This window comes from Erpetoichthys calabaricus, chromosome 9, assembly GCF_900747795.2.
Source record: "Erpetoichthys calabaricus chromosome 9, fErpCal1.3, whole genome shotgun sequence".
Taxonomy (NCBI): Eukaryota; Metazoa; Chordata; class Cladistia; order Polypteriformes; family Polypteridae; genus Erpetoichthys; species Erpetoichthys calabaricus.
The window spans coordinates 182,698,989-182,718,225 of record NC_041402.2 but is presented as its reverse complement, the minus strand read 5'-3'; the positions used below and the strand labels follow the sequence as shown (position 1 = coordinate 182,718,225).

The following is a 19,237-nucleotide window of genomic DNA, read 5'->3' as shown; positions in this document are numbered from 1 at the left end:
ATGTAGCTTTCTTATTAATTTTTCAACATTGTGTAAAATAAATTTATAAAGTAACATAAAAGGTTTAAATACTGGTTATCCTTTTACACTAAAATATTACTAAAGAGATACAAAAAAAGTAAAATGGATATGTTGTTTTTCTTTAAGGAGATTAAATATTACTGAAGAAAGAAAAAAAAAATTAAACAGCCAAATGGGGCTATGCATACGAACTTAAAAGGTTTAAATAAAACAGAAATATATATTTTATTTTTAGTTGCTTAACTTGTGGAGGGTGTATCCTGTAGCAAAGCCCTAACTTTTTTCGTGAAAGCCTGTTTCAGTCAATAAGTCTTAAAAAAAGGTGTAAAGATATTGACAATAAGCTAAGCAAACCCAGGAAGACATGGAATCGTTTAAATCAAGTATCATTACATCTTCCTTTCTTAAAGAGAAGTAAGGCAGTACTTATAAGCTTACATATTTATATATAGACATACATACATACATATATATATATATATATATATATATCTATATCCAAAGCCGTGCAAGCACACTCTTGAGAATGCAACGTATAGTTGTACAGAAGAAAAGCAATCTTGCCTCAAATGAATGGCAACCTTTTGTAGGTTTATGAACTTAATTTAAACTTTAGGTTTACACGGTGCTTTCTTTCCGAAGTACCTGCACTCATGAATATGTCTGTATGTGTCAGTCGGTCAAATCCACGCGCTTCGTACTGGCGAAGTACCGCTTTTAAATTTTTATTAAGAAGAAAACAAAACCTTTTTAAATTGAGGGAAAATATACTAACAACAGTTTGTTAAGGATCTGTTTTTTTTGTGAAGCTGCCTTCACTCGAGTGATCACTTCGACCTGACTTGGTGGCCAACTATAAGCGTTACCTGGTAGGTAACCACCCATACAATCAGATTGTGAATCAGACTACGAATGCCGTGAATGTAATTACCCCGATCTGCATGTCGTCAAATAAACGGACCACACGCCGTGGCGCGGAATGTAATTACCCCGATCTACATGTTGTCAAATAAACGAACCACACGCCGTGGCGCGGAATGTAATTACCCTGATCTACATGTTGTCAAATAAACGAACCACACGCCGTGGCGCAATTTTAGGGGCTTTGCCTGTAGCGCTGACATCCGAGGTTCGATTCCTGTAAGGGAGTGAAGTGAGTGGCTGGTTACCTACCAGGTAACGCTTATGGTTGTCCAGCAAGTGAGGTAACATCAGCCACGGTGCCTTCAGTTGTGAGAAGCAGATCATAGAATGGTTGAAAATAGTTTACTGTCAAATAATGCAAAGAGTACGCGACACGTCTTTCCCCCTTATTCTTGGCTCATCAGGCGTACACACTCACTGCACTTGCTTACGGTAATCGAACCTCGGACGTCAGTGCTAGAGGGGCTTAGCAGAAGTGAAGTATTGCTTTTAAATTTTAATTAAGAACAAAAGAAAACCTCAGAGGTTCGATTCCCGTAAGGGAGTGAAGTGAGTGTCTGGTTACCTACCAGGTAACGCTTATAGTTGGCCAGCAAGTGACGTAACATCAGCCACGGTGCCTTCAGTTGTGAGAAGCAGATCATAGAATGATTGAAAATAGTTTTGCATTTACCTTTTTAGTAAAAGGCGAGCTTTTAAGCCTAAGAAATCACCCCGTAAATGCACACGTTTAATTGCACATGTGTTAATATGTATGCTTACACAGTATTAAAAGACAGTGAACAACGTCATTAACCTTTGTTCCCGCCTTTGATAAAAGGCGAGCTTTTAAGCCTGAGAAATCACCCCGTAAATGCACACGTTTAATTGCACATGTGTTAATATGTATGCTTACACAGTATTAAAAGACAGTCAAAAATTAACGTCATTTACCTTTGTTCCCGCATTTGACTCGTGCTGTAAATCTCTTCCTTGTTTTTAGTTCACGTGATTACGTAGGAGGCGTGATGACGCGATACGTGACTCCGCCTCCTCCATTAGAGTATATGGACAAAAAACATGTTCCAGTTATGACCATTACGCGTAGAATTTCGAAATGAAACCTGCCTAACTTTTGTAAGTAAGCTGTAAGGAATGAGCCTGCCAAATTTCAGCCTTCCACCTACACGGGAAGTTCGAGAATTAGTGATGAGTCAGTCAGTCAGTCAGTGAGGCTTTGCCTTTTATTAATATGTATAGATAAGTAACTCAAATGTCCACAGGTGTATCACAATCACAGAACTTTCTAATGACTTCATACCTATAGATCTCAAGTATTCACTTTCTTAAAGGACATACTTGGTTGACCCAGGATAGCTACAGTTCACAATCCTTATATAAGTCTTTGTTATTTAGGGTTGCAAGATTGAAAGTGCAGATACCAAGCTGAACACAGCAGTCGTCTCTCAACTTAAGAGTATTCTGTTACTTAATATAAGCACATATTCTAAAAAGAATCTTCCACCGCATGATGTTATATATTTCTTCCAATTGTCATTTTATTTTACGCTGTCTGGTTTTTAAATCACTAAATAGAGGACATCAAAACATATTACATATTAATTTAGGAGCTATTATTTTACCTTTTGCAAGTAAATAGTTTTTGAGGAGAATGAAAAAAATAATGTCCATTTCATTATTGCCATAATATTGCACCTTCCTTAACTATGATATCTTGATTAGGGCCCACCCCTCCATTTCTCTTCATTTTTGACAGAAAAATGTTAATTTCCTGTGGGCTGGATTTCTGGTCGAGCCAATGATAACACACAGCCTCAGGATGAAAGAAAGGGAGATTGTACCAGGGAAAAATGAATTACGTATCCTGATTTGACAGGTCTGTGCTCCATATGTTGTCCATCACAAGGAATTTCTTTACAGAAAGAATGAAGAGGGCCTTTCCGGGAACATAGGTATATTTTTGTCTAAGCCAATAGGTGACAGGAGTACATCAAGGAGGAAGCATCTTGTGCTCTGTTGTCTTCTAGCAATAACCATGAGCTAAATAATAGTCCTGAATACCCAACTCATTAAATGAATATCAGAATTCAATAGTGTATGCAATTCATAATAAAAAGGAAAAAATGGAATTTAGTGGTGTAGGGAAATAGAGGCCACCAAACTCTACTGTAAGTTGGTGGCCCAGATGCTTTGTGGGCCTATATCTAACCCCATAAGAGAATCTGGAAGATGCTGAATGAGAGCATAGGTGGGACCATCTGCTGAGCATTTCTGCCTGACGCACCTCCAACAGTAACACCTTACTTGCTGCAGATTCATCAGCCAGGAACTACCCTTAACTGATGTTTCGCTTTAATCCCAGAACATCTCAAGGTGGTTTAGCAGTGGTAGGGAAGTTTCCTTACTACCCCTGCAGGCAGCTCTTAGGATCCTTGTTTTCCCCACATTTTATCCTGTCTTCTGAGCCAGAGTCAGAAGCTCTCTTCTTCTGCCACCTCTGCCAGATCATGGAGGGCCTTCCTCAGATTTAAGCCTATAATCCCAAGGAACTTCAGGAATCTCTGGGAGGATGTTCCAGTGAAGTCTTTGCAACCTACCTCTAGTGGGAAGATGAAGATTCCCACCCTGCTTGTGAGCATGCAGCTAACAGTTCTGAAGATGAAGATTCCCACCCTGCTTGTGAGCATGCAGCTAACAGTTCTGCATACTTTTCTCTCTTTCTCTCAAAGGTGGCCTCCACCCCATTTTCCCATTGACCAGCATAATAGACATTGGGTGTTTCCTTTAAATCCCTTCTTCCTATTAGTGGTTGACCTCAGCACAATGCCTGGCCATAAAGAGGTTGGGATGAACTCTTCTGGGAACGTCAACTGATGGTCAAGGTCAGCCCTCATGGTCCTCTCTCCTCCAGGTGACAGGAGGGACCACATCCTTGTGCTGCTGTTCTGAGCCTTGCACCCTTGCCTAACAAACCGTATCAGCCGCTTATGCAGGACCTGGTCGTGACACTGTCTATACCTCAGTAATGCTTCCATACAGCCAGAGAGAATATGTTGCAAACTCATATTCCATGAGGTATGATTATTAGATCTGTGATCAATGTTATAATTGTATCATCAAATTTGCGGCGGTATGTTCTAGACACTTGGTTGAAGAGAGAGGCAGAGCTGTCAACTGATCACTACCTGGTGGTGAGTTGGGTCAGATGCTGGGGTAGGTGCTTGGACAGACCTGGAAAACCCAAGTGAGTAGTGAGGATGGACTGGGAACCTCTGGGGAAGGGCACCATCCGGAAGACTTTCAACTACGACCACGAAAAGTGCTTTTTCTACATTCCAGGGGACACAGTGGAGGGTTGGAATGGACCTTGTTCAAAGCCTTGATTGTGGAAGCAGCTGCCAAAAGCTGTGACCTGAAGGCCATAGGTGCTTCTTAAGGTGGCAACCTAAGGTTACCAGAGGTTAGGGATGCCATCCAGCTAAAGTAGGGGGCCTTGCCTGTATGGTTAGCAAGGGAGACTTCTAAATCAGCAGAGACATACCAACAGGGCAAAAAGGCTGTGGCCTTGTCAGTCAGGGAAGCTAAAACTCAGGTGTGGGAGGAGTTCAGAGAGAACTCAAAGAGGTTCTGGCCAACCATCAGGCGACTTGGAAGGAGAAGGTAGGGGTTGACATAGGCTGTTTTCAGCAAGAGTGGAGAACTGCTGACCCAGACTGAGGGACAAAGAAGCACTTTGAGGAGCTCCTGTACCCAATGGACATGCCTTTTTTGGGGGAGCAAAGCCAGAAGCTGATGAGGGATCAAAAGGAAGGTCACCGAGGTATTTAAGCAACTCTGCAGTGCCAAGACCCCAGGGGTGTATAAGATCTGCACTGAAATGCTAAAGGCTTTGGACATTGTTGTGTTGTCATGGCTAACGTGTTTTTTTAATGTTGCGTGGTCATTGGAACCAGTACCCTTGGAATGGCAAACCGTGTTGGTGGTCCCCTTTTTTAAAAAGTGAGACTGGAAGGTGTGCTGCAACTATCAGGGGATCACATTCTTCAGCCTCCTTGGGAAAGTTTATGCCATCTTACTGGAAAGGAGACTCTACCCAGTCATGGAACCTCTGATTGGGCATGCAGGTACGCCCAATTGTTCTACATATGTGGACTTAGAGAAGGGTGTGTGAGCATGTTCCTTTAGAGATTCTATGGTGTGAACTGGACAAGTATGGGGTTTCTGGGCCCTTGATAATTAGACCTGTTTACATATACTTGGAGAAACATCAGCACTGTTCTCAGTGGGTGTGGTAATCTGCTATGTCTGTGCTGTCTCCTATCCTAATTGTGATTTTTATGGACTGAATATAAAATTGCATCTAGAGAAGGAGGAAGGGGAGTCTAGTTCAGTGGCCATAGGATTATGGCGTTGCTTTTTGCAGATGATGTGGTCCTGTTGGCTTCACTGGGCTCTGAACTCCAACACGTATTCCGATTGTTTGCGACCGAGCATGAAGTGGCAGGGATGAGGTTCAACACCTCCATATCTGAGGCTATTGTAGGAAAAAGGTGGACTGTACTCTCCTAGTGGAAGGTGAGTTACTTCCTCAAGTGGACAAGTTTAAGTACCTCGGTGTCTTTGTCATGAGTGAGAGCAAAGACAGATTCTGGGCAGCAAGCGCAGTTATTTGGCCGCTATACTGATCCATACTGTTGAAGAAGGAGCTGAACCAGAAGGTAAAGCTCTCAGTTTACCAAACAACCTTCATTCTTACCTATGGTCATGAGCTTTTGGTAATCACAGAAAGGATAAGATCACAGCTTCACCGCTAAGACTATTATCCTTGTGACCCAGTCTCAGATAAGTGGTGAGAAATGAATGAATATTTCAGTTGTGAGGTGTTAAAAATGTAGCCGTCTAAACTGGCCCTAGTGTATGTATTTATGTTTGAACATTTTCACCCTATGTTAGACTGGTGTCCTGTCCAGGGGTTGTTCATGCCTTGATATCAATGCTTGCTTGGATAGGCTCTAGCTTCCTTGCAAACCTGCTCAAGATGTGCAAGTTTAAAAATGGACAGATGGATGATTGGATAATTTTTACAATAGGGGCACCGCTTGGTAACATGATGTATTCAAAATCATACAGTAATTTACAAGCAGGTATTCTTAAGTTATCCTAAGGTTTACAGTCCATTGTCTTAACCACAGGGTTATTTTTAAGAATATTTCTTAAAATTAGTACTGAAAACAATTTGTTATTATTTACAGAGACCCTACCTCAGCCTGTATTAAGTCTGTAAAGCACCTGCTAAACCTGAGGGATTAAGTAGTCACAATCATATGTACATGTATCACAGGACTGTGACATACCAGACAAAATTTCATTTATATTTTTTTTTACTATAGATTCTCCCAAGACATTTACCCAAAGGAGGCATTTTTAGCAATATGGTGTACCTGGAAGCTAGATCCAATGAGATCACTAAAGAGGAGATGATACCTGTTACCTCTGTGAATGGCTTTCTTTTTATTCAGACTGACAAGCCATTATATACCCCTGAGCAGTCAGGTAAGTTATCGATTCTTTATTTTAATTTGTTATATTGTCTTAAGTATGAATTCTGTAAGTATCAATCAGGAACCTTCACAAACAGTAAGACATTTATCATGTTTTACACACAAACGTTCAAAAACATAAACATACCGTTAATGTCCTACGGTATATTAATTTCTAAGCAGTATCCATATTTTTGGTTTATAATATGACAGCCTGTGCAAATGCTATCAATCAAACATTTCAGTGATACTCTTCAATTAATTTAAACAAATATGCAGGTATCTAAGACTGACTTATGTTGTGTGGCTGTCTAATAATGATCTTTTCAAATTTTGTTTCTTCAGTTTATATGCTTCTTATATTTCAGATATTCTCCTGCCTCTAGCCATTAGTAATTGTATAAAACGTACAGTAAAAATTATCATTGAATATATAAATATGAAAGACTACAAAACTGCCCATTAAATAGTTTTCAATGATATATTAAAGTTACAGTAGTAGTTAATTAGCAAGTTATTTGATATTAAATAAAGACTACCTAACATAAAGTGTGTGTTTGATCTATTAATTTATTTTTCCTGTTTTTGCTCCAGTCAAAGTGAGAGTGTTCTCTTTAAATGAAGAGTTGAAGCCAGCACAGAGGCCTATTACCGTCACATATATGGTATTGTACATGTCACAACATCCTAAAATTAGATATATTTTCCTAAAATACAGTAAATAATATTCTGGAATATTTTGTGGCCTATTACTATTGGAGTTTATATTTAAGAGCTTGGTTAGACTGCTTAGAAATCCAAGTCTTTAAAATAAACTGTTGAGTAACTCTGTAGACTTACTTTAGTTCCACATTTCTTTTAGAATGATTTGGCGGACTCTCATCTCTTTTAGTTGTTTTTCTGAGTTCTATATACATTTTGAGGATTTTTTGATTTTTGGGTTGGCTTTTCCTGTCTCTTCTGTTTTATCTTCCCTTTTCCTTTTTACTTTTTCAGCCAATGAGACTTTCCTCAAGTCATCTTGCAACTCTGGAAATAATTAAGCACTGGATATGAAAAAGATTGCATGTAACAGTATGAAATGGGGAAAAAAAAGAGCCCGAAAAAGAAAAATATGAATTATGTTTTCAGTTCTGCACTATAAAGAAATGCTTTGACTTTTCATTTTCATTCTGGTGTTGGAAGCATAACATTAGTTTTAGCATTTATTTCTCAATTTATAACTGTATTTACATTCATATACAAAATTCAATTTGTGTGCAGAAAGACTTTTGCCTCTCTCCTTTTCTTTGTCAACCTAAGAATTAATATTGCTCTTCCTCAGGATCCAGAGTTTGTGAAGGTGGACATTGTGGAGGTTGACGACGTCACTGGCATTGCCTCTCTGCCAGACTTTAAACTTCCCCTGAACCCCAAGTAAGTTTTCAATATCTGATTCATTTGCTTGTTATGGGTAAAAGGGGTAAATCAACTTTATTGCTAAAAAAAAATATTGTGCCAGGTCCACAGGTATAAATTTAGCTGAGATACTGTTTATCTGTTTTGCATGTCCTTTATGCAGGCTTCAGAACCCTACTACAGTGTAAAGGTGTGGCTGATGATGCTATGTTATTACTATAGTGTGTGTGTGAGAAAACTGAATTGTTTGCACATCTTAGCCTTTCAACTAGAGTGGTTGTAAAAATATTGTAGTTCTAAGTCTACAACGCAAAATCTGAATCCATTGTAGAAATGTTTGCTTGAACACAAATAACCACATTTACTTTAATTCTCATACAAAAATAACTTCAACAAGACTGTAAAAAAAGAATATTTTGCCTGATCAGTTATCAGTGGCCTGAAAGATCCATCCAACCATTCATAAATGAGGCAGAGACTGGAACACTTTGTGACCAGGGAAAACACCAACATGTAATATTTTTATATAATGTAAAGATGGATGGAATGAATGGTAAAGATTAACATATGCAGTAATCACTGGGTTGGTTACATGAAGGATATTAATTTATTTTCATTTTCCCTTCTAATGCTAAACCCAGGACAATGCTCAGAACAAGAGGACATGAATTTTTAGCTCATGGAAGTGCATGCATGACAACAGCAGTAAACTATAACCCAGTTACCCAACAATGAAGAAGCAACCATGCTAAAATGGAGGAATTTATAAGAAAACAATCTATTTTCTCATAAGCAAATAGAGTGGGGTTTATTTTGTTTTTTATTTAGTTCCTGACCTGACATGACCTGACCTTTTTCTGTATCTACCACTGTATGTTTTTGTTGCTGATTCAAATTATATTGATTTGAATCAGGTCACTGTTATTAGAGTGGCATTACCTTTGTCACTTTAGAAAGTTCAAGCGTTAATTTTTAAATTCATGCCCTTCAGCCTTATTGAGGATTTTCTTATCACTGGACAGAACATTTAGTGTTTCAATGTTTTGAATTACAGCATGGTTCTTAATGAAAGTGTATTTGAGGGCAAAAAAGACCATTAACGCATCAATATTAGATATTTGTAAAGATATCCTATTGTCATTCAATTTAAAGGAAACACTCAATGTCTATTATGCTGGTCTGTGACAGCTATCTTTTAAATAACAGTCTACCGTCTTGTTTGGCTGTCTAGGTATGGAGTCTGGAGGATTCAAGCTGCCTATAGCAAAGACTTTTCTACTTCGGTTACAGCAGAGTTTGAAGTAAAAGAGTACAGTAAGTTGTTACATACTGTATGTTTTGGTTTAGCTGATCCGTCTTGCACTGCCAAAATAACTTCACTGTCTTAGCTTGACACTGTTCCTTTCTTATTACCTAAAAAAACTGAATAATGGGTAAGGATCTATTTTGTTCACTTTAAAACAATGAATATGTAAATAGTTTCTTTTTACTTTTATTTCTTAAAAGTTTAATCATGAGGTTTTTATTCTTTGAAAACCCCCAGTGGACTGGTTGTAGCAGGATCTCCCATGGTTGTGTGCCACACTGTGTACAACAGAATGCTTGGGTACAGGACTTCTTGTGAATCACTTCAATCTCATACCTTGAGACCCTTTTCTGAAAACCAGTGCATTCAAAGAACAAAGAATATTGTAACATGTTTGTCTCACATTCAGCCTTCTGTTGAAATGAAACCTATGACATTGGAATGATCATCTAAGACCCATAGTGGAAAAATAATTTAGCCTGCTGAACTAAAAAAAAAAAAGTTCCAATAGCCTAAAAGCTACTGTCAATCTACTTTAAATGAAGGGTGGTATCATCTGTGCACCTCTCAAATGCAACTTCATTATTTCTTGATTTGGTTAAACTACAAAATGACTTCTTTCTGATAGCCTTGAAGAAACAAAGTTTATCAGAAAACATTAATTATTTTAACAGGCAAATTAACAATTTAAAGAAATCTAAATTCAACATTGTTTTTTTCTTGAAATGACTAACATTTAAAAAGAAGCTGTATTAATCATTTATTGATCAGATTTTTTTTTAACTATTTCTTTTACATTGCAGCACTGCCAAGTTTTAGCATTTCCATTGAGCCGGACTCCCAATTTATCTGCTTTAATGAATTTGAAAATTTCAGATTCACTGTCAAAGCCAGGTAATGAAGCAGAGTTTATCAAAATCGGGGAAGCCTCAATTTCTTAACTCTTCTTTTCTATGTGCATTCAAGTTCAGATTTCTTGCTATGTATACACATTACAAATAAATTCTTACCTGTCAATCTCCCACATAACAGCAGACAAATTGTGCGCTACCAACAATAGACAGTGAATACGATAAATGCTAAATGCAACAAATTGTAAACTATAAGTAGAAGAAACACACATACATTTGTCAGTATGAGGGATTGGTGAGTAGTCTTGGGACCTGTGGATAAAAGAAAAAAACACTCTATTTGAATAAAGTGACACAAGTGCTACAGGTCCTGAAGAGAGGAGGGAGAAAAGTGGCTTCTGGTTGGCTGAAGACTATAAAATACTGTTCATTTTTTCAAGACAGCATTTGCTATATATGTCCAAGTTCAAAGTAAACTGTCTGGCTGTAGTATTCTAAGCCACCCTCACTTCAGTTTGTAGTGCATTGCCACACCCACCACGCGATGAACCTGGATAGGGACCCAAATTCAGCGGGTGATGGAGGAAAAAAATTTAAACCACACCAAGGTTTTTTTCTAGGCATTCTGGCTTCATGGTTGGCACTATTACATATATGAACCACTTAGATACTGAGTCTTCTAGTTATGGCTCTTTTACAAGTCGGTTCTCAAAATGGCAGTGTACTCTTCACTTGGCTTCCATGGAGGATTTGGGGCTTTGAAGAGATTACAGTACACTCTCTTTTGAAATATTAGACACACAGTTGCAGAGGCTAAATAATATCCCCACAGGGTACTCTCCTCCTTGAAATTAAATACATTTGTCCAATTAGACAAATTTTTTGTGGATCACTCTCTTCACTTACTGTATGTTTTTCTTTCTTGCTCTTAATCTTGTAATGGAATTTTTCAAGTCATGCCCCCTATAGTGGTACTTAGTGACACTACATAGTACCATACCACAAAAATGAAAAATATCTATAATAATATTGTGAAAAGGCTACTTCTTTTAAAGTAGCTAGTGATTGGAATTTTCTGTCATAGTTGTTTCCTGTCAAATTACTGTATTGGTCTCAGAAACAATGTACGCAAAACTTTAAATACATTCAAATTATGATTATGTAAGTTAAAGGTAAAGATAATTATAATAAGTTAATAAGTAAATAATGATATTTTATTTAAAATATAAATGATTTTGCTTTTCCATGTACAAATTTTGACCATTATTCCCTTTTCCAGGTACTTACATGGAATGCCACTTAAGTCTGCAGATGTTTTTGTTCAGTTTGGAATTATTAATGGGAAGAAGACTACAATGTACCGAAAGTCAGCACAACATGCAGTGGTCAGTAGATTTATTATCAACAAGATATTTCATGCCGTTTTAGAAGTAAAACTGTGTCAGTAAATTCAAAGATCAAAATGGTGAGATTTTTTTATGCCTTAAATTAGATATAGGAAATTGTTGGCAGTTTGTGAGGTGCTGTAACAACTATTGGGAATAATAGTGCGCTGCATGGCCATCTAAACTGTGATTCAAAATTACAAAACATGAAAACTACACAGAATTAATGCTATGCAGACTGAAAATTTGATAGTGTGTTTTTAATTTGATTTTCCTTAATAACAAGTTCCATCACTAATTACAGTACAATGTATATTGTTTAGTATAAATTTCTTTGTGGAACTTTTTACATTTTGTTGAATTGCAATTTAGAATCCAAATGGATTTAAATTTGTTTCATTTTTCTTTTCATAAAAAAACAGAATTTTAGAATGGCATTCTACTCAATCAAACATATAATAACATAACAGATACAACCATTTAAAATAAATACAAAGAATACAAAGGAATAGTAGAATTAAAAAGAAAAAAAAAACAAAAAAAGGTCCAAGTAAAACAAGATTCAACCTTCACACAAAAGAAAAAAAAAAGACTTTTAAATGGAAAAAACAATAACATAAAAGAGTCAATCACAGACCCAACATGCATTAATGAATTCTTGCAATGTTTTTAAAAGTTTTGGCCATATCCTATTATAGAGAATTTTATTTTTTCCCAATTTGAGATTACCCAACTTCACTTACCCACTGAGTTATGGAGGATGGGTTGGGATTCGTACAGCTGAGCAAGAAAAGTCTAGTGGTGTAGTATAGACTATTACACTTTGATGCCATCCAGGAGTACACAAGATATTGTAATCAATGGTTTGGCATGGATAATAGCAATAAGTCTGTCTGAGAAGTATGTCAGTTTTGATCTATTTAGTGCATTCCCAAAACATGGCCCAGTGAAGCTGAGGCTAGATGGTAGCACTTGCATGTTGAGTGTTTCCCTGGGTACATTTTAGACAATTTTTGCATGATGTGATTAAAATAATTAAGTTTAGTTAAATTCTTAGCACATATAGAACTAAAGTGTATGAGGGGACCTTTTAAGTCTTTGACCTTTTAAAGAAAACAACAAGCTACAGTTTTGAGAAATTTTATTTACTCAACATATTCTCTGATGTTGCTGTAACTTATTCAACCTGTCAAAGAACTCTGGGGGTTGTGCTGCAAACCATTCATCAACAGCTGGTCTCCTTAATGCTTGAAAATGTTTTTCTTTCAAGTGTTTTTTGAGGTTTGGGAACATGTAATAATCAGAAAGGGACAGGTCAGTTGAGTAAGCCAGGTGTTTCAGCACTTCAAAGTGTAGATTAGCAAGTTTTTGTTGTGCTGTTGGAGAAACATTGTCTTGAAGAAACAAGACTCGCTTGAAAAGCTTGGAGTCCAGTTCCTGCTTCAACTTGTCCAAAAGTGATATGTAGTAGTGTGCAATGATACTTGCATCCTTTTTCAGGTAATCAACAAGAAGAATTAAATTTTTGGAGAGGAGTCATCACCTTGCCATCTGTGTCTTGAACTTCTGTGGATGTGGGGACTACTGTCTCTCCATTCTTTGAATTGTCCTTTGGTCTCTTGATCGTACATATAGATCAAAGTTTCATTCATAGCAACAAGCTGCTTCAAAAATTCCTTAGGGTCCTTCTTAAGACAGTTCAAAACGGCCTGTGAATGCAACCACTCAGTCATGCTTCTGGTCAGCATTGCAGCATTTGGGTCCTATTTTAAATTGAGCAAACCAGTTTTTTGACTGTGGAGTAGGAAGGGCACATATCACCTAATGTACCGGACATATTATTATAAATTTGTTAGGCCAAGTTCCCCTTAAAGAACAAATTACCACACAACACTCTTTTGATGTGAAATGTCCATTGTTTTGTGACATCTCCACTTTAACCCAACACAGAAAAAAATGTAAAACTTACAATGATGACATTTTGACCAGAAACATTTAAGATAAAGAGTTTTGATGTGATATAGGTTAGGTTATCTGAAAAATCAGTCAAATGGGGAAAGCCAAAGACTGATCAGCACCCCCTTGTATTCTATGTATGAACAAGTTCCACTCCTTTTCTGAGATGCCAATGAAACTTCCCTTTCTCACCATTCCCTAGGACCTTTGAGGGGTGGGTTCTTTGAAATATTTTATATATTATTGAAATGCTCTCTGGGCATCTAAATAAATTAGATTTTTTTAACCCTTGTTTAAGAAACATTCTACAATATCAAAGTGAAAACAAAATTATATGGATAAAAATGAATGGATCAGTGTGCTTTTTATTTACTGTACTTTTATCAGAATCAGTCATGGAAGGAGTTCAATTTCAGGCAGAAATTGGCCTCTGATTAAAACAATGGCTGGAATAAAAGATTAGGTGTAAAAGTTAAACATCAGGACTGTGTTTTTGTCTAAAATTAACTTATGTAAAACTGAATAGTTTTGTACTGAATTTCAGTTGGATGAGGGGGAGGCTGAAGTCATCTTTAATACCAATACTGCCCTAAAATCCACACCTACTTTGGGGATGGACAGCCTGGAGCAACTGGATGGGAATAACCTTTATATACTGGTATCAGTAATGGAATCCACAGGTAAAAATTGTAGGCACTTGTTTGATTTTCTTGTTTAGCCTCTTGTTATTTTAAAATTGAGCTGGTTCAGTTGATTTAAAATTAAGTGTAATACTGTTAATGGTCTCCCCAATCGCCTAAATCATATCTGAAATATACAATATTTACAGTTCAGTCCCCACCACTGACGCCCTCCATTATACTGAGTGACTTACTTAAGCTATTAGTGTTTTAATTGTAGAAGTATGTACACTGTAGATCACTAATTTTAATTTTAAACCACTTTGTATAAAAGCACAATCTTTATGAATGAACAATTCCTAACTGATAATATGTAAACTAAATCTTTAAAAATGGAAATTAGATGACAGTTATATCCTGCAGAAGTCAGAATGAAACATGACTGCAGAAGTAAAACTGGACCCACTCCTCATGCATAGCTGAGAAGTATACTTTCCTTATTTTAATTGTTCTTCTGCAATCTTTAAAATGCAACATTTTGAAGATGCTTACATGTGCAGCTTTCAAATATTGTAATTGATTGATCTTTCCTCCTTACATTATACACTTTTTCTTCTGCTTTTTGGAGGTTTCAAGTTATTTGACTGTAAGCTGTTTGTAGTTCCACTTCACATAGATGTGTTACCTGAAGTGACAGAAATGAGCCATTAATAACAACCATGTTGGGGAGGGTCAAAATGTCATTATGAAGCATTTTCTTTGTATATACATATACATATCTACATATATACATATATATATATATATACATATACACATCCACATATATATATATATATATATACATATATCAACATATATATACACATACATATATATATATATATATATATATATATATATATATATATATATATATATATATATATATATACACACACACACATACAGACACATATATATATACATATACATATTTACATATCTACATATATATACACATATATACATATCTACATACATACACATATATCTATCTATCTATCTATCTATATCTCTATCTATCTATCTATATATATATATCTCTATCTATCTATCTATCTCTACTAGGGGGCTTCGCTCGCCAACCCCCGGTGTTGGGAAATGACAAAGAGTGAGATGTATGAATGAGATATAGAATAGTGTGAAGGTGTAGATGATGCAAATAGAAAGCAAACAATAAAGTGTGTGGCACAGTGTAAAGGTTTATTGGAAAATTTCTTTGTACATGCCGTTTAAGTGTAAAAGGTAATTCCAGGTCAGAACTTGTAAGGTCAATGAAGATGGTCATTGTCGTGAGTCAACTTTTTCAGAGCTTAGAAAGAGTTGTGTCTCTCCAGGAAGTAATGCAATGACTTGGGTATTTATGTTTTCTACATTAATATTTTTTGGACATAATATAGTGCGTTGTGTTAAAAGGGACATTTGTTCTAATGAGATTGCTGTTCCAAATATCTGTGTAACTAAGTCGTCGCAGATAAAGGCTTGAGGAATTGTAATAATATCTGGGTGAAGTCTATCTGTATTGGTGAGTTTACCATCTCCCAGTTGTAATAACCAATTGTTATGATCTGGATCTGGACATCGCATGTTTTGTACTAAGTGTATCTTTTGAAAGCAAAGCCAATTGTCTGCGTATTTTAAGGTGCACTGAACAATAGCTGAACGCATGGCATGTGGAACAATAGCTAAGCACTGTCTAAAATCTCCTCCTAATAAAAGTACCTTTCCTCCAAAGGGAATATTATTCATCAGCGTTTGTAGAAGTTTATGAATGGTGTTGAGTAAGTGACTGGATGCCATTGTACATTCATCAATAATTAACAGTTTTGCAAGACGGATGTGATGTGCAGTGCTACTGTTCATGTTCATAGTGGATACCGATGTGTAGGATCTAATGCAGTTCATAAAGTTTTCACTTTCAGGTACATCGTTAGTTAGAAGCTTCTGTAGATATTCAGGATATGAATGTAAAGGAGGCAGTCTAATTTGACCCTTTTGACAACAACGTGTAAATTCATTACTTGTATTGCCAGTTGTTTCTTCAGGGAAGTTAAGTGAATGACAATGATTGCAAATGACATTTATTAATCTCAATGAATTTTCCTGAATAGTGGACTCATTATTGAACGCGTTGTCAGTTAACTGGCGCAAGCGTTTAGCAGGTGTCTGTCGTTGATGTCCGTGACGTGTATGTTTTGCTTGTGCCGTTTCAGAGGCGCGTCGTTGTATGTCCAGTATTTGGGACGTGTTGTTTTGGAGCTGTAATCGATTTGCCTTTGCTGTGTGAGAAGCCCGTTGTAGTTTACGGCGTGCATTGTTTGTATTGAGCCTTGCCTGTTTTTGTATGTCGGTCAGTTGAGCTTTCTCTTTTTGGAGCCTTGCCTGCTTGTTTTCCGGCATTCCAGATGCGCGGTGTAGACGTCTGCGTTTATTTATTTTGTCCCTTCGCTGCCGTTTCTGTATGTCTGAGACGGGAGGTGTTTCGTTTTGAACCCGTGCCTGTTCCGATGCAGCACTGTGAGATGCGCGCTGCATGCGTCTACGTTTAGTGTGTCTGTCCATTTGGGCTCGTCTCTGTAACTGGGTTAGTTGAGCTTTGCGTTTTTGGAGCCAAGACATTTTTTCTTCCGGAGTTTCAGAAGTGCGTTGTATGCGCCGCCGTGTATTTTGTTTTTTCATGCGGGTTCGTGTGTTTGGTCCCGTTATCCGAGCCGTATCGTTTTGTACCCGTGATCGTGTATTCATGACTTGTTTGTTCTTCAGCGTGCGAAATATGGATAAGTAATAAGGAGGATCGCACTCACTGTTAATATGGAGCCTTTTCTGCAGTTGAACGGTTAATAGTGCTTCATTGTAAGGAGATCCACCTATGCTGCATAGTGTGAAGGTGTTGAGATGACGTATGTTTAATACGGACGGTTCCTTCAGAAATGGGGCTTTGGATGTCACTTCTTATTGATGTTAGTGTGTTTGTGGGTCTGAATCGTCGTTTTTGTGAACGTTTCGTGTGCCATGTCCGTAGTCTGTCCGTTTTGTGTCTAATGGGCTTTGTGTGGCGGTCACGGCTTCTTTTTTTTGGTGTGCTAGGAGCTTGTTGAATCCTCCTTTTTGTGTGCGTCCCGTTTCGTGTGCAATGGGATTCGTGCGGCGCTGTGTGCTTTGCCGGCGTCTAAGGGGGGGGGGGGGATGTTGCTTGGAGGGGGTGGTGGGATTGGTGGGGCGCGAGCGGCTTCTTTTTTTTTTGTGTGCCAGGGGCTTGTTGAATCCTCCTCTTTGTGTGTGTCCCGTCCATCGCTTGTGGGGGGTGGGGGGGGGGTGCGGCTTCTTTTTTTTTGTGTGCCAGGGGCTTGCTGAATCCTCCTCTTTGTGTGTGTCCTGTCCGTTGCTTGTAGGGTGGGGGGGTGGTGTGGGGGGCTTGCTTGGAGATGGGTGTGGGATTTGTGGGGCGTGAGCGGCTTCTTTTTTTTTGTGTGCTAGTTTCGTGTGCAATGGGTTTTGTGCGGCGCTGTGTGCGTTGCCGGCGTTTGACTCCTTTTTTCTGTGGTCGCGGCGCCTCATTGCTTTGACTCCTTTTTTCTGTGCTGACTCCTTTTTTCTGTGGTCGCGGCGCCTCATTTCTTGTGGCGCCTGCGCAGTACGTCTTTTGCGTCCACGGCCCATGGCCGGATGTCCCTGCGTCCATCCGGTTTAACATTCTCGGTTAGTAATGTGGATCTATCTCTCTATCTATCTCTATATATATATATATATATATATATATATATATATATATATATATATATATATATATCTATCTATATATCTATATACATATATATCTATTTGTATATATATATTGTGACAGATTAAGGTCTCCGTGACCCCTTGTACCCTCAGACCAGACGTCAGACACCAGATAAAAGTCCAAATAATGGTTTATTAATAATAATAATTGTGCACAAAGCACCCTCCTCTCCACAATACTCAATAATAATTCAATAATCAAATAACAATACACAATAATCCTCCACACTCCCAGACATTTTGCCACCCTTCCTCCCAGCTCAGCTCAACGTCTGGGATTTCCCATCATCCTTTTATACACCCTGACCCGGAGGTGTTCCTGTCCAATCCGTCCACAGTTCCTTATCCCTTCCGGGTCAGGGTAAACAGTCCTTTTCTTCAACCCGGGAGCACATCGTATCTTCCTGTCACGTGACCATGACGTCCTCCCGGGTTATAGGGCACATAAGAGCCTCCGAGTCCTCCTACAGCGACTCCTGGTGGCCCCCAAGGTATCCAGCAGGGCTGCGTATAAAAACTACATAGTCCATGAGGCCCTGCTGGAACTCGGGGGACGTTCACGCTGTTGGGAGAGCTCCTCCTGGCAGCCTGGGGGTGAGAACCGGAATCGAAAGCCAGCAATCCACCACAATTCCCCCCCCTTAGCGAAGCGAACAGCCCCGCGAGGGACGTCCTCCTCCAGGACGACGCGTTAGCCGGACCTTGGATACATTGTCTAGGCTCCCCAGCGAACCTTGGGGGAACGGTGTATCTTCTGTCCCACCGCTCCCCTGTCCTCTGGGGACAACTTCGCCACACGTGGCCCGGCCGATGACAGTTGTAACACCGATGATGTCCTCCTGGTTGTCCCCCTCTGCGAGACCAGAAACATCTTGGGAACTCTGTCAATGTTTGCTCCGCCCTTCCCTCCGCCAAGGAGGGTTTTACGGCCACTTTACTGCTCTCAGCCCTTCTCTCTGTCTTGTCAGGAGACCCGTGTTTCAGTTTGTGGATCTCCTGCTTATTCTGGGGCTTGTGCACAGCGTGAGGCTCTCTATGGAAAAGAGAGAGCCTCTTTGCTGTTTGCACGCCCGTTGTTCTACGCATTATAGGAGGCGGCATCATTAGTACCACCTCGCCCCGGGTAACAGCACTTTTCAGTTGCCCCGGTTTGATCGGCACTTCCTCCGCCCCTCCAGTAACGAGCGACAACTCCCTCATCACGCGGGTCGGGGTCTTGAGGTCTGTATCGCTCTGGGAAGCCGTCTCATACCGCTGTCCCGGTTCGATCGGACCTTCACCCGACCACTCAGTCACCATTCCACAATCTATTGTCGGGTTCACAGTGCTTTGACACCCGCTACTAATTAAACGTGGTGCCGGATCACACTGTGTCCCTTTATGCTGTACGGCACAGATTTTATTTCCCTGA

At 38.7% G+C, this 19,237-nt stretch overlaps 1 protein-coding gene across 1 annotated transcript in view; it reads left to right on the top strand.

The window, feature by feature from the left end:
• The window catches only part of c5 (complement component 5), a 92,149-nt gene that overhangs the window by 17,668 nt on the left and 55,244 nt on the right, over positions 1 to 19,237 (top strand). Inside the window, exons 3-9 of the mRNA XM_028808547.2 lie at positions 6,336 to 6,498; positions 7,080 to 7,150; positions 7,810 to 7,901; positions 9,115 to 9,197; positions 9,993 to 10,083; positions 11,320 to 11,425; positions 13,926 to 14,061. Coding sequence (XP_028664380.2) covers positions 6,336 to 6,498; positions 7,080 to 7,150; positions 7,810 to 7,901; positions 9,115 to 9,197; positions 9,993 to 10,083; positions 11,320 to 11,425; positions 13,926 to 14,061 — 742 coding nt within the window. The remainder of the gene's footprint in view (positions 1 to 6,335; positions 6,499 to 7,079; positions 7,151 to 7,809; positions 7,902 to 9,114; positions 9,198 to 9,992; positions 10,084 to 11,319; positions 11,426 to 13,925; positions 14,062 to 19,237) is intronic.